A 15,073-nucleotide genomic window follows, 5' to 3' on the forward strand; every position below is an offset into this window, starting at 1 on the left:
GCCGCGATCCCCCACTGATCGCTCCCATCTGTTGAGGTACGAGTCTCTCCCCCTTTTCTAGCCTTACAGCATACTGTGTTCGGCGGGCAGCATCGAGAGCACGAATGACGATACGCTTTTTGGAGACCTCTGCTTACAAGCAAACATGGGGGCAGATAAAAACGTTAATGTTTTTCTTTCACCATGTTAATAATGTAAAAACAATTTCTTACACAAATTTTGGCCACTCGAGCGCAATTACAAGGGCCCCCAGAAAGTAAGTAAGTTTCCCTGGGGCCGTTTACAGAAAGAAACCACATTTTCATGGAAAGATTTATTGGATCAGATACATATATTGTTGAACTATTTTTCAACATATTCTGCACCTGAAATCAGACATGTCATACCGTGGTACAACTTTTGTATCCCTGTGTCGTAGAAGTCTGCCGTCTGGGATCGGAACCAGTGTGTGGCAGCCGTCTGCACCTCTCTGTTGATCCCCCGGTATGACAAATGTCTCAATTCGGGTGGGGAATATGTTGAAAAAATAGCTCAAGAATTGATATATTTTTCCATGAAGTTGTCTTTTTTATGTAAACGGCCCCAGGGAAACCTAAGGCTGGTTCACAATAAGCCGGGAAGGGAAGCGACAACGAGAACGAGAACGGAAATGTTGTTAAAATAAGTGTATTTAAATGTAAGCATTCACAATTAACTATTGTGAATACTCACATTTAAATACATCTTAACATTATTTCCGTTCTCGTTCTCGTTGCCGTTTCCGCTCCCGGTTTATTGTGGACCGGCCTTTACTTTCTGAGGGGGCCTCGTAATTGCGTTCGAGTGGCCAAAATTTGTATAAGCACTTGTTTTGACATTATTAACATGGTGAAAGAAAAAAAATTAACTTTTTTATCTGCCTCCATGAGAATGTTTGCTTGTTAGAGCGAACAGTATCACAGATATTATCTTCGTATAGGCCTGAATCTAAATCTCGACCTTGAATAAATACGTATGCTACAATATTAACAGACTCCTATACTTAATATCCCGTTACCATAGTAACTTTCAGCATGGCAACGCAAACTGTTTTCTTTTGTCACATTCTGCGCCAGGCGCTTCGTCCCTCCGTGAAGTGCCTTTCGATTTCCTCCAGCGATTTGCCCTCAGTCTCAAGCAACCGGAAGTAAAGGAAGACGACGCCGATGCAGCTGATGGTCCCGTAAAAGAAGAAGGCTCCGTAGAGCTGGAGGTCGCGCTCCATGTCGAGGAACGTCTTGGAGCTGAGGAAGAGGAAGACGTAGCAGCCTGCGGCCGACACGCCGCCCGACAGCCCGCGCGTGCGGAAGGGGAACACCTCGGACAGCAGCATCCAGGGCATCTGCCCCACGATGCTGTTGCAGAAGGAGAGCACCACGAACAGCAGCAGCGGCACCCACGGTGCGGTGACGGCGTCCCCGGTCACGAGGGCGTAAGTTGCCAGCAGCAGGGCGGACAGGGCGCTGCCGGCCGTGCAGGCCAGCGACAGGGGGCGCTTGCCGAGGCGCTGGACCGAGCACATCATGAAGACGGTGCCCACTATGCCGCAGCCCCCCGACACCACCTGGAAGCCAGCATGTGAATGAGGGAGACAAGAAGATGGAAAGAAACGAAACGAAATAAAGAAGGAAAGAAACGGAATGAAGGCAGAATGAAAGAAAGACAGGAAATAAAGAAGGCAGAAAGAAAGAAACGAAATAAAAAAGACAGAAAGAAAGGAAAAACCGAAATAAAGAAGGCAGAAGGAGAGAAAGAAAAAAGAAAGAAACGAAATAAAGAAGGCAAAAAGAAAGAAAGAAAGAAACGAAATAAAGAAGGCAGAAGGAAAGAAATAAAAAAGAAAGAAACGAAATAAAGAAGGCAGAAAGAAAAAAAGAAAGAAAGAAAGAAACGAAATAAAGAAGGCAGAAAAAAGAAAGAAACGAAATAAAGAAGGCAGAAAAAAAGAAAGAAACGAAATGAAGAAGGCAGAAAGAAAGAAACGAAACGAAATAAAGACGGCAGAAAGAAAGAAAGAACTATAAAAGGAAAGAAGAAAGAAAGAAAGAAAAACGAAATGAAGAAGGCAGAAAGAAAAAAACGAAATAAGGAAGGCAGATAAACGAAATTAAGAAGGCAGGAAGAAAGAAACTAAACGAAATAAAGACGGCAGAAAGAAAGAAAGAAAGAAAGAAACGAAATATAAAAAGGCAGAAAGAAGGAAAGAAAGAAAGAAATGAAATAAAGAGGCCAGAAAGAAAGAAATGAAACGAAATAAAGACGGCAGAAAGAAAGAAAGAAAGAAACGAAACGAAATAAAAATGGCAGAAAGAAAGAAAGACGGCAGAAAGAAAGAAAGAAAGAAAAAAGAAAAGAAATGAAGACAGAAAGAAAGAAACGAAATAAAGAAGGCAGAAATAAAGAAACGAAATGAATACAGAAAGAAAGAAACGAAATAAAGAAGGCAGACAGAAACGAAATGAAAAAGGCGGAAGGAAAGAAACGAAACGAAATAAAGACGGCAGAAAGAAAGAAAGAAAAAGTAAAGAAATGAAATGAAGAAGGGAGAAAGAAAGAAATGAAAGGAAATAAAGACGGCAGAAAGAAAGAAAGAAAAAGTAAAGAAATGAAATGAAGAAGGGAGAAAGAAAGAAACGAAACGAAATGAAGACGGCAGAAGGAAAGAAAGAAACGAAATAAAGAAGGCAGAGAGAAACGAAATGAAGAAGGCAGAAAGAAAGAAAGAAAGAAAGAAAGAAAGAGAAACGAAATAAAGACGGCAGAAAAAAAGAAACGAAATAAAGGAAGCAGGAAGAAAGAAAGAAAGAAAGAAAGAAACGAAATAAAGGAAGCAGGAAGAAAGAAAGAAAGAAAGAAAGAAACGAAATAAAGAAGACAGAGAGAAACGAACTGAAGAAGGCAGAAGGAAAAAACGAAATGAAATGAAGAAAGAAAGAAAGAAAGAAAGAGAAACGAAATAAAGACGGCAGAAAGAAAGAAACGAAATAAAGGAGGCAGAAAGAAAGAAAGAAATGCCTGTGTTAATGAAGGAGAGACGTCGCACAGATTTTCGAAAAATACTGTTAATGCAATTTAGTAGTAAATTTATTTGCTCGATAATCGCCGAAAACTTCATAGCCAATTTTATTCAGTCTTGTTAGATTTCTCAATAAGTGCCTTCTACGTATGTTTTCATTAGAACCGTTCCCTCCCGTTTATCGCCTTTTACAAAATAGTTAAGTCAGATTGAATTACAATCCATAAAAAATGTAAAAACTAGCTAAACAGAGAAATGTGAATTTTCTACTTGAGCAGTTACCTATTTTTTCTACTTATACGACATTTGACTTTACATTATAAATAAATCGTATTACATTTTGAGCCTGTATTACAGTTATTACATGTTTACTGTCATTTGTATTATTTATATTTATATTGCAGTACATTCTAATTTTCAGTTTACGAAAGCAATTGGAGAGTGTGATCCCAAAACTCACATTGTCCATTTAGTTATTTTTATGATCTATACACATTTATGGTTAGGTTTGAGTCTTCTGTCATATATTAAACTTGTTTTCTTCCAAAACAACGCCAATCCTTGTCTAAAAGTTTGTGTTATTGTGTATTTGCAGTATTAATGAACTTGATCTATTAGATCTAATCTCTGACATTGCTGATAAACAAATTCACTTGTTATAATTCGTGTGCAATAACAAACTCACCGTGGCCCATTCGCCGCTGATTGGCATGTGAAACTTCTCAAAGACGTGCACCATGAAAGGGCGGATGGACGTGAGGCCCGAGAAGTGCACGAAGAAAAAGAAGGGGATGACGAGCAGTAAGGGGCGCAGTGTCGGAGGGCGCAGCAGGTCGCGTATTCGGTCCAACGTCTCGATCCGTCGTCCGCAGCACTCTCTGCCTCCTCCTGTTGGCTCAGTCACTGCAACACGTCATGTTAAAATATTGAAGGTGATAGATCGGTGAAAATTCTTCAAAATAATAATAATAATAATAATAATAATAATAATAATAATAATAATAATAATAATAATAATAATAATAATAATAATAAGTAATGGCATTTTAGGACAAGACCCAGTCAGAAGTAAGATAATACACAATAACCAATGCCTCGAACAAGTGCAAAATTTCAATTATCTGGGTTGTGAAATATTTTATCAAAATGAAAAAGATGTGAACAAGAAAATTACCAAATTTACACAAATTCTAGGAATAATAAACAATACATTAAAAGCTAAATTAGTACAAAAATCTACAAGAATAAAAATATATAATACACTAGCATTACCCTCCCGTTTTATACGGAAGCGAGATTTGGACAATAAAGAAAAAAGACATGAACAGAATCAAAGCAACGGAAATGAAATTTTTCAGGAGGACAGCAGGATATACTCTTTTAGACTGAAAAAGGAATGAAGAAATTTTAGAACGATTAGAAGTAGAGTCAGTAGAAGAAAAAATCAGCAGATACAAATTCAATTGGCTAGATCATGTAAGAAGAATGGAAAATTCAAGAATCCCAAAAATTATGATGCAGTATAAACCTAGAGGACATCGTCGACCAGGAAGACCTTTAAGAAGACTGCTAGATGGAGCCGAAACAGGTCTACAGAGGCCTAATTCGTGAAGGATGATGATGATGATAATAATAATAAATTTATTCATTTTATTTATTTATTTATTTATATTTGTGTTCTGGACAACAGCCGTAGGCCAATTATAGGCCAGAACAATAGTACAACACAAAACAAATAATATAGTACATTATGCAACGAGCCTATAATGGCAGTAATTAAGACGCGAGTATGTTTATGAAACGAGCGCAAGCAAGGAACGATGAGAGTTTCATAATTTTCATAGGAGCGTCTTAATTACCATTATAGTCAAGTTTCATACGACTTTTTATGCTCGACCTTATTGATTTTTTCCGGCAATTGGTGAAATGAATTTGCGGGAATGTGCTTTGTGAAAGGCTGGAAGATGACGGTGAATTGATGTTAATTTGTGTGTTGTTTTTTTCGACTGAGTTTAATATTGTCTAATCCCGCGCTAGTTGTCTTTCGATTGCATATCCGAGAATAATCGATACTTGCGCTTTCATATTGCTACAATGCAATGGTATTTTCTCATTGGTGGAACACCTGAACTTTAATGAATAGGTGTACTTTAATGAGGTCCATTAAAGGGCTGCTACCAGGTGTATAATTACTACATTTCGGCATGGTCGAGCATAAAATACATTAAGATATAACAATAATACAGATTAAGATGATTAATGTGAATTAAAACATAACCTATAATATCAACTGATATAAGTAGAATTAATAAAGAAACATAAGAACATAATTACCGGTACCAAAATTTACAGGTCATATAATATATACAGTCTGATCCGTTTCGGTATGGATAATATTAATTTATTATTATAAAGCTATTGTGAAAGTAGGAAAAATTTCTTGCTGGTTATATTATGGTTACAAGATAGGAGTTTCTATATATGACAATCAACAATGCATAATCTGAAAGGACAAATGAAAATCGTAGATGATTAAAATGGCTACTACAAATCAACAGCGGGCACAATATGTTCTTTGGTATGCTAAATTTGAGAGTGTTAAAAGAGTTCAAAGGGAATTTCGACGTGGGTATGGTGTGCGTAATATACCTAAATACGATTCCATAATGTTGTGGTACGGTATCGAATTTGTAGAAACAGATTCTGTGTTAAAAGGTGCAGGAGGTCGCAGGCGAAACCCAGTACGAGAAGCAGCTATCTCTTGGCTTGGCCCCCAAACTCCCCAGATTTGAAATGTTGGCAAACAAAGAAATAAATGTTAGGGAAGTGATAAAAACAAATAAATGCTAGGAAGTGATAAAATTGTAGCGATAAATAGCCATGATTGGTTGAAACATCCTTTCGTACCGTTTTATTGGTCAAAAGTAATATGACGTAGTAAAAATGTAATAGTCATAATATAATGTTTAGAATCTTCAATTCCTTAACGTGAGACAGTGGTATGCATGTGCACAATGAACTCCCTTTTTATTCGAGTCTCAGTATTCGTCCGAAAGTCTCGCCGTACCTGTGACCACAGTCTGGGAGTCCTTGGTTTCGGCGCCTGTCTCTGCTACGAAAGCGGAGTTGACATAGGCGGTCTGTCCTTGGATCTTCGGAGGCGAACTCGATAGCAGTAGTTTGGTCTCTTCATGGTAGCGGACCAGGTCTGAGAGTTCCTCCTTCACGGCACTGGGTTCCACCCAACCACGCAGCCAGCACAGCGCCTTCTCTGCATCCTGGATGCGTCCCTTTGACACCAGCCATATCGGCGCCTCTGGCACCTGCAACAGCACCCAGCAGTGACAGAAGTGTCGGCGGTAGTGGCTATGTAATAATAATAATAATAATAATAATAATAATAATAATAATAATAATGATAATAATAATAATAATAATAATAATTAGGGGTGTGATTTTATGGTGACTTTCGTTTTTATGACGTCATTCCATTTTCGGCCAATGAAGTGTAATGAAATTTTGAATTCCAACCAATCACAGTCATACATCGCGATAATTTCTGCAGCTCGATTTATCACTATTAATTTATCGCATGATCGTTCTTTTGTTTAGTCAGTGTCGCCAACTGTTTCCACGTTTCCATGAATCCATTGTATTAAATAAAGTGCGAAATCCTACTTCCACATCTACATCTTCACATTCTAATTGCATGTCCATTGTATCTAAAGAAAATGAAGCTCCTTCATAACAATTCTGTATTAATCAGGTTATTTGTAATTATACTATAAAATTTTAAAATTAAATTATGATTTCAGCAGATAATGAAAACGTATTTCTGTTATAACAAGAGAAAAGCGTAGTACATGTAATTAACATTTTTAAACCTGTATTTCGCTTTCCTCAATTCGCATTACTGAATAACATTCAATTTCTTTATTGCAATAATCGTTATTTTACATCATAACTGCCACTGGGCAGTAACCTGAACACACGTTTCAGCGTCACATTGTTGACAAGTAACTCCATCTGTTAGCACAACCATAAAGCATCTCATAGATACTATAGAGTTACCAACAACGAAAAAAAAAAAATCGTTATTCATCTATTTCGACTTCACAATGTCTGAATAGGTTAAGTATTCATAAATATACAATTATCAACATTTTGTGAGCGAATTTTAGGGATATATTATTTACATTTTTATTTTATTCACGAAGTAGTCCTAATAAATGTCATTACTATAAAATACTATAAATTATTTTACCCTGATTTCGATGATTAAAATGTTTTAGTTTCGGTGAATATATTGTAAAAAAACAAGCAATTCCGCTCATCTTTCGCACCCTAAACAAACTTAAAAAATAATAAGATAACACTTTTAAAATTATTATTGAAGCAATTCTTTTGAAACTAAAAGAAAAGCGCTTGCATCATTAATTAAATCCATAATTCAGTTTCATACATCGTTGCCAGATGTCACACGCATGTAATGATGAACGATGAAATGTGTAGAAATGTTCATGTATATTTTATAATGGACATTTTGACATTTTATTTGGAGGAAAGAGTCCTTTTTCGTGCGAATTCTCCAAAAAAAAAAAGTTTTTTTTTTGTTTTTTTTTGTTGTTGAAAATATAGGCCTAGTGATTATGAAGTAATTTCGTGGATTTATATAAATTTCACATAATTCACGGATATATTCCACATAATTTTGGACTTTCATTAAGGGAATTGCATTTTCAAAAATTGAGTTTTTAACTCATTTCGCGTATATCGTTAATAGCAAAAAATCACATTCCTAATAATAATATAATGGCATATATATTAATATTGGCAAACAGAGGTCACGGCAGATGTTCTACCTCTGACAGACTGTACCATAGCCATGTAGATGGCAGTGAAGATAGGAATGGATGCGCTGATGCCAGCAGCTGTCCTCCAGTCCGTCAAACTCCCAAGCAGATATTCAATGAAGAAGCCGCACTGGTAGAATACGCCTGAAAGAGAGAAACGCATTAAATATATCCTTGTTTAACTTTCAATTACAAATTCTTTCGTACAACAATCCAGGTTGCCGGGCGACGATGGAAAACAAAAGAGCAAAAACAGAAATGAATAAGGCGTATAAACGGTTGAATACTTTTTTCACATTTAAGTGTCGCAAGATAGGCGTGCCATTTGGAATTTCAAAGTGGGGTGCTTGGGGGTGAGGGTGAAACTTAATAATCAATTAAGACTGGTTTTAAACGTCCCCCTGAATATCTAAATTGACGTGTTTTTTTGTTTTGTTTAATTAAATCCTATTTAAATTATATAGTTATTTAGACTGGGAAGTTTTGAAATGAACTCTCTGTATATAATATTATTATAGTCGATGAGCACTGGATTAATTTTATCCTTAATTCCCAGATATTACTCGCATATCAGTGTGAAAGTATTAGCGAAAACAGTTCTAGCAACAGCTGCACACAAAATCTCATGTTTGAAAGTCTGATCCTCTTTCAGTTGCATCCTAAAGATACCTTCGTAGATAATGTTTTCTTGTAGACCTTATTATCCGCCGATGAAGTGTTGAGTGAATTGTAAATCAGTTCATTGACAGTCAATAGATACAGTGCGATTATTTATTCCTGACAGTTGCCGACAGTGTGCGCCTGGGTCAGGCGAGTTCATTAAGCTACGCCAAGGGTTGTTCGGGTTAGTCAGTCGCTTGCATTCAGAGCGATCGGATGTCACACATGCGGTAGAGCGGTGTGTTTCCAGTACAGTTAAGCTGCACTGCATTTCTTTACTGCCCGCTCGCTCCTATCTCTACTCCATAACTCTCCCCACTACTCCTATTATTTCCCCTCTTTCGCGTCGCCGAGCCATGGATAAATATATAATAGGATGCGAAACTGCGGTCAGCATCATCTGGCTGCAGGGGGCTGAAATAAGATGATCAGCGCCCAACGTCGTAGGTGGTGAACATTACAACTACCTGTTGGGTACATTACCCAGAGTTTTCTATTTATCCATTCGAGATATTGTTCGAGGATACAAGATGGCAGACAGAAACTTGCTATTGAGTGAACATAAAGTGATACTACGTGTGTATATAAAGAGTGATGTTTATGGACGTTGTAAAAATAGTGTTGTTGAATGTATTGTAAAGTAATAGTATTATAATAAATTCAACTGTCTAAGTAGTTCTTGCAGACTTTTCCATTGCGCTGTACAATAAATAACCAAAGAATACAATCCCAATTATCTAATCTTTTGCTTTATTTTTTGTCTCTGTCTGGTTATATTTTAATTGGGTAGTGTACTGTTCTCCAACCAGGAGATCAACCGTGAAAGGAATGTGCTTACTATTCCGTCATCTATTGGAGCGAAGTAGATAGATAATATTATCGTTATAACGCCAGTTTAAAAACCATGCGCTCTCCTGCATTTGTTATTTCCTGTATGGAGGGATTAAAAGACCAGGAGATTAACAATGATCTAATTTTATAACTAGGGTAGTATAAACATGTGTGTATCAATGTTATTGTTTGTGCTGTGAGAGCGAGCCAATAGATATACGAGTACCCACGTGTGTGACCTTATGACCAAAGCTCGGAACTTGGGGACTTGTGTCTTTGAACGTGGCTAAGCGACCGGACTTCAATGTCAACAAACTCCCGCTTCCAGCACAGAGGTACTGTCAGGTCTGCTATAAAAGTGGTTCCTGGCTGGAACAACATAATGATAATATTATGATAGGTTGAAACACGTAATTTCATAGCATATATATAAATAAACATGCAAAATACATCAAATTTACAGTTCTGCTCTGTACATTTTATTACAGTGTATGACTACATGCATTCGAAGATTTTCGAACCCATAAATTCTTCGTCTGTTAGTTAAACATGATTTGAAACGAAGGAAACTTATTTCCACGTCACATGAAGTGACGGGGGCAAACTTTAATTTTTTTATTTTATTTATTTTAACTAGCTACCTAGTGAGTACAAATTGCATTTATGAAATAAAAATGTTTCTAGCCACTACCGTAAGAGTCAGGCTCGTGTACTGTGTGGTTTACTAAATACAGTAAGTAACTTAATTCAAACCAATAAATACAACACAAGAGCAAGAATAAAGAAGAAAGAGAAAAAGAGAGAAAAATACACATTTAATATAAATTGACAATCCGACAGAAGCCAGTGATATTCAATAAAAACATGAATATAGTCGATAGAAATAAAAGGTAAAAAAAGGTACATTTGTTACTGTTATATATCATGGATAATTTTACAAATTTCTTTTTTAAAAGTTTCAATTTTAAAAAATTTCAAATTTGGAAAATGGTTTGAAACTTGATTATAAAGTCTTGGGCCTAAATAAAATACTGAATATTTTCACTGTCACTATTCCTGTTCGATTTTCAGCAGATCTCGTATCTGAGAAAGATAACTATATCCTAAATTTTCCTCGCAAATAGTTTTCAATTAGTGTATCACTACTAGGGAAGGTCCCTCTACGACTTGATCCGTGACTATGGACAAATTTTCCATCAATTTAAAGGACTGCAATGTCTTTCAATGAATGCCCGTTTCCAGCTCTAGTTTATGTGTGGCACAACTTACAAAATATAAACTCTGCATTAGAAGAAAATAATGTATCTCCTCAGAATTCCTCCACGAAATTCTGTACCTAAAATTTAAGAAATGTATTTTCAAACTTCCATAACACCCATTCGAATAACACGTATTTTCTCATTCCTCAGACAGACCATTTACCTGTAATTCTCTTAACGTCATTGGCTTCGACATGACACAGTTTCTTCGTTCGTCTTCTTGCCATTCGATGTGACCACTTTCTTAGTACACACGACTGTCCCCGAGCACTTGCAGCTTGAGCTTTGTGTACGCTGTACCTGTAACCTTACTCAAGCGCACGACACACAAGTCCCCAAGTTCCGAGCTTTGCTTATGACATCAACATTCATTCACAGCATTACCCCGCTGCCTTTCATCCCGCAAAGACTTTCTCGTGGTTGGAGAACAGTAAAATAGATCGTCTCTTTTATCTTCCTGTTGGCAGCGGTAAGAATTATTTTCAGTAGAAGATGCTGTGAGGAATAAAAATGTAAATGTTTTATTTTAAATTGGGTTAGTTTTGAATATCGATGAGGGTGGTAGGGAATACTTTGTGCACAGTTCAACATTTTCGTCACCAGGTGCGCTGCTAAATGCATGGAGTAATTATTTACTCTTTTCGCTACTTGTGCGCTGCTAGATGTAATAACGCCCCTCCTCCCAACAGGTGGCAGCAAGATCAGTATCTACAACAGCGTCTCTGGTATGTGTTACGGGAAACTCAGTAAGTTTCGCATCCTATTATACAGGGTGTTCGCAACTTAATGCCCGACAATGCAGGAGTGTATTCCTTGATTCATTCTACAGCGATATAACCTAGCATACCCCTATACTAAATTGAAGCATTAAGAAGTTAATGGCTTGCGAATATCCGGCTCTTCTTACGGCGCCAAACACTATGAACATCAGACTATGTGAGGCAGCGATCGCAAAACGTCGACTAGATAGTACCTGTAACCTTACTCAAGGAACCTTAGTAGATAGTAAACAGCTCGCAGTGCAGTTTGTCGTGCGGGGCTATCAGTGCCCGGTGATCGTGAAAATGCTGTTCGTGTATTCTCATCAAGAATACGCTGATATTGTGTTCATTTATGGATCGTGCGACGCTAATGTTGCGAGAATATCTGATACGGTTTCCAGATTGTAGCAGCGAGATCCAGGAGTATTTACACGTACATATCGCCATTTAGCTGAACGTGGAAATGTCCCAAGCCTACATATACAGGGACACCATTTTATTTTTACTTGCATTTTTATTGTACCTGCATTTCTGAATGTACTTCACTCCCACCCCTTCACTAATGTCCTCGCTCCCGTCAGACACACAAACTTACGGCTGCTGTTGCATTCGAAGTCTTCAAGCAGTGAAGAAAACACTGCAGTGTATAGTGTGTTTCATAAATATTGTTGCGTTTTCTATAGAAGAAAGAACCTATATTAATAATATCGTGCTAAAAATTATATTGAAGAAACGATAAATTCAATTTCAGAGAATATGCTTCAAAATGTTTTAATAATATGCGTAAAGAATTGAAGTCTGCATTGTAATGAACGGCAACCATTTTCAGCAACTTGTTTAAAAATTCAGATTAGCTCATTTTGAATTGAGGTGGCTAGAAGCAAAGGAATGCTAGTGACATTTGTAATAACATGAGTTAAGTGCATCCAGTGTAAGCTAAAGTATCTAAAATTTTAGTGCCGAAGGGATATTTTAATCGCATCACATATTAAAATTTAAATAAAAATTTCACCGATTTTACGAAAGCTTAAATATTTAAACCCTATTTTCTCAAAAGTAACTTAAGTGCACTTACAGCCCTTTACTTATGACCACCTCATTTTAAGTGCACTCTCTATATTGTATGTTAACACCAATAATTAATATGCTAAATAAAGTAGACATTACATAACGAACATAGCCACCTGAAAAGTTGAGTTTTTGAAAAAAAAAATGTTGCTACTCTACTGTATTTTGATAAATTCCGTAAAAGTGGTGATCAAACTGAAAATCGTAATATCGTATTTCCCTACAACATAAATGGATACACTACTTCTCTCTCTTCCTATACCTAGTAAAATTTTTTGTTTACATATTGCACTAGTAACATCAAACTCCTGTAATGGAAGGGGGCAACAGTGTTTCCGAGTATAGCCAGGTTAATGTTAAAAATGTTGGTAAAAATAAAGTGATGTCCCTGTACAACACGAAGAGGTGCGGCCAGACCGAATTGAAGACCTAAGGCCTGCAGTTATTGACATCATAAATGAAACTCCACGGATAAGTACACGACGAATTGCTGCACGCCTTGGAGTGTAATTCCACAGTTTGGCACATACTACGAGATATCATGATAATTTTGTGCAGAACCTAGAACCCGGAGATCCTCCTCTGTAACTGGCCGATAGCCCATCCACAACTAATCAGCATCATCCCGCCAATATTTGGGCAGTAATGTATTGCTAAAAATAATCCTGTAGCGGTTTGTATTACTAAACATAATCCCAATAGTGAGCCAAAATTTCATCACGTTCTAATATTTGATGGTGTTGGTAAATCAATTAAGGCATTATTGGCAATTTTAAATAAAGGGTGTCTAATTCGTATGGGTTTATTCATTAATTTATCTATTGCGAACGCCACACATTCACTATTACGTAGAACTGTCTGGTGTAGGGATCCTCAAGGAACGCATTTCGAGCCCCACCTGCAATAACAGTGCACAGATTCACCTGTTAGTTTGGTACAGTATAATGCAATTTTGTGTTTATTTAGTTTTTTTGTCTCTTGTAATGCAACGAATTGATGGAACCTTATGAAGACCTGACTGTGTTGGTTAAGTTTGTGATGATGTTTCCACGTCCAAGTAAGTAGATCTGTGTAGGGTTTGTACTTGTAATAAAAGAAGAGATTACTTCTCAATGTCTTCTGCTTTTATTTCCTTAATGACACATTTACTACTTACAAAAATGTTGTCCGAAGTTCCGACTTATAAGTTCTTGTAACTCGGAAATTATTAGACTTTTGATTAGGACATGTTAGGTAATATTGCTGTCGAATGAATCAAGGAATACGCTCCTGCATTGTCGGGCATTAAGTTGTGAACACTCTGTATATTCATCCATGCCTGGCTACTGTGGCAGTGAGTGATTAGTAAACTATTACACATGCAGCACAAAAGATACCTGCACATGCAGTCATATTCCCCCGCAGGCCAGGACGGCACACCTCGCCGATGTAACTGTTAATCGGGGCCTCCGTGAGGCCGATGGTGATGCCCACGATGACACAGGCGAGGCAGAGCACGGCGTACGAGGGCGCCGTGGCCATGAGCACCCAGCCCAGCAGGAAGGGCAGGTTGAGCAGCAGCATGAAGCGCTTGCGGCCCAGCCACTCCACCAGCACGCCGGAGCACAGGCTGCCCACCGGCTGGCAGATGTACGCGATGCTGCCCAGCCACGACGCCTGCGCGGCGTCCAGCCAGGCCAGCTGCGCGATCAGGATCGTGGGGTACGCGAGCGACAGGTTGAGGTCCAGCAGCACGAAGTTGCACGCGATGCTCGCCAGCACCTGCGTCACGACTCTTTTAAATTAACACAATATTATTATTTTGTATTTAAAGTGCATTATTTCCGATTGAACTGACTGGATATCGAATGTGAACAGACGAAGTCAGTATAGCATTACAATATCTTCTCTTATCATTCGTATAACGAGAACGTAAAATAAATAAATAGATAAAAATAAATAGGTAAATAAGTAAGAAAATAGGTAAATAAGTAACTAAATAAGTAAATAAATAAGAAAATAAGTAAATAAGTAAATAAATACATAAGTAAATAGGTAAATAAATAAGTTAGTAAGTAAATAAGTAAATAAATAAGTAACTAAATACGTAAATAAGTAACTAAATAAGTAAGTAAATAAGTAAATAAATAAATATGTATATAAATAAATAAATAAAAATAAATAGGTAAATAAGTAAGAAAATAGGTAAATAAGTAAATAAGTAACTAAATAAGTAAATAAGTAACTAAATAAGTAAATAAATAAGAAAATAAGTAAATAAGTAAATAAGTAAATAAATAAGTAAATAAATAAATAAGTAACTAAATAAGTAAGCAAATAAGTAAATAAATAAATAAGTAAATAAATAAATAAGTAAATAAATGAGTAAGTAAATAAGTAAGTAAATAAATAAGTAAGTAAATATGCAAGTAAGTAAATAAATAAGTAAATAAATAAGTAAATAAATAAATAAATAAGTAAATAAATAAATAAATAAGTAAATAATTAAATAGGTAAATAAATAAATAAGTAAATAGGTAAATAAATAAGTTAGTAAGTAAATAAGTAAATAAATAACTAAATAAGTAAATAAATAAGTAAATAAGTAAGTAAATAAATAAGTAAATA

The 15,073-nt window shown here is 36.5% G+C and overlaps 1 protein-coding gene across 1 annotated transcript in view; it reads right to left on the bottom strand.

Moving 5' to 3' along the window:
• Positions 1-325: 325 nt before the first annotated feature.
• The window catches only part of LOC138708842 (facilitated trehalose transporter Tret1-like), a 46,363-nt gene continuing 31,615 nt past the window's right edge, over positions 326-15,073 (bottom strand). Inside the window, exons 3-7 of the mRNA XM_069839077.1 lie at positions 13,843-14,227; positions 7,913-8,031; positions 6,102-6,357; positions 3,720-3,937; positions 326-1,582 (exon numbers count right to left, since the gene is read on the bottom strand). Of these exons, the coding sequence (XP_069695178.1) occupies positions 1,079-1,582; positions 3,720-3,937; positions 6,102-6,357; positions 7,913-8,031; positions 13,843-14,227 (1,482 nt within the window). The 3' untranslated portion in view covers positions 326-1,078. The remainder of the gene's footprint in view (positions 1,583-3,719; positions 3,938-6,101; positions 6,358-7,912; positions 8,032-13,842; positions 14,228-15,073) is intronic.

Source organism: Periplaneta americana, chromosome 11, assembly GCF_040183065.1.
Source record: "Periplaneta americana isolate PAMFEO1 chromosome 11, P.americana_PAMFEO1_priV1, whole genome shotgun sequence".
Lineage (NCBI taxonomy): Eukaryota > Metazoa > Arthropoda > Insecta > Blattodea > Blattidae > Periplaneta > Periplaneta americana.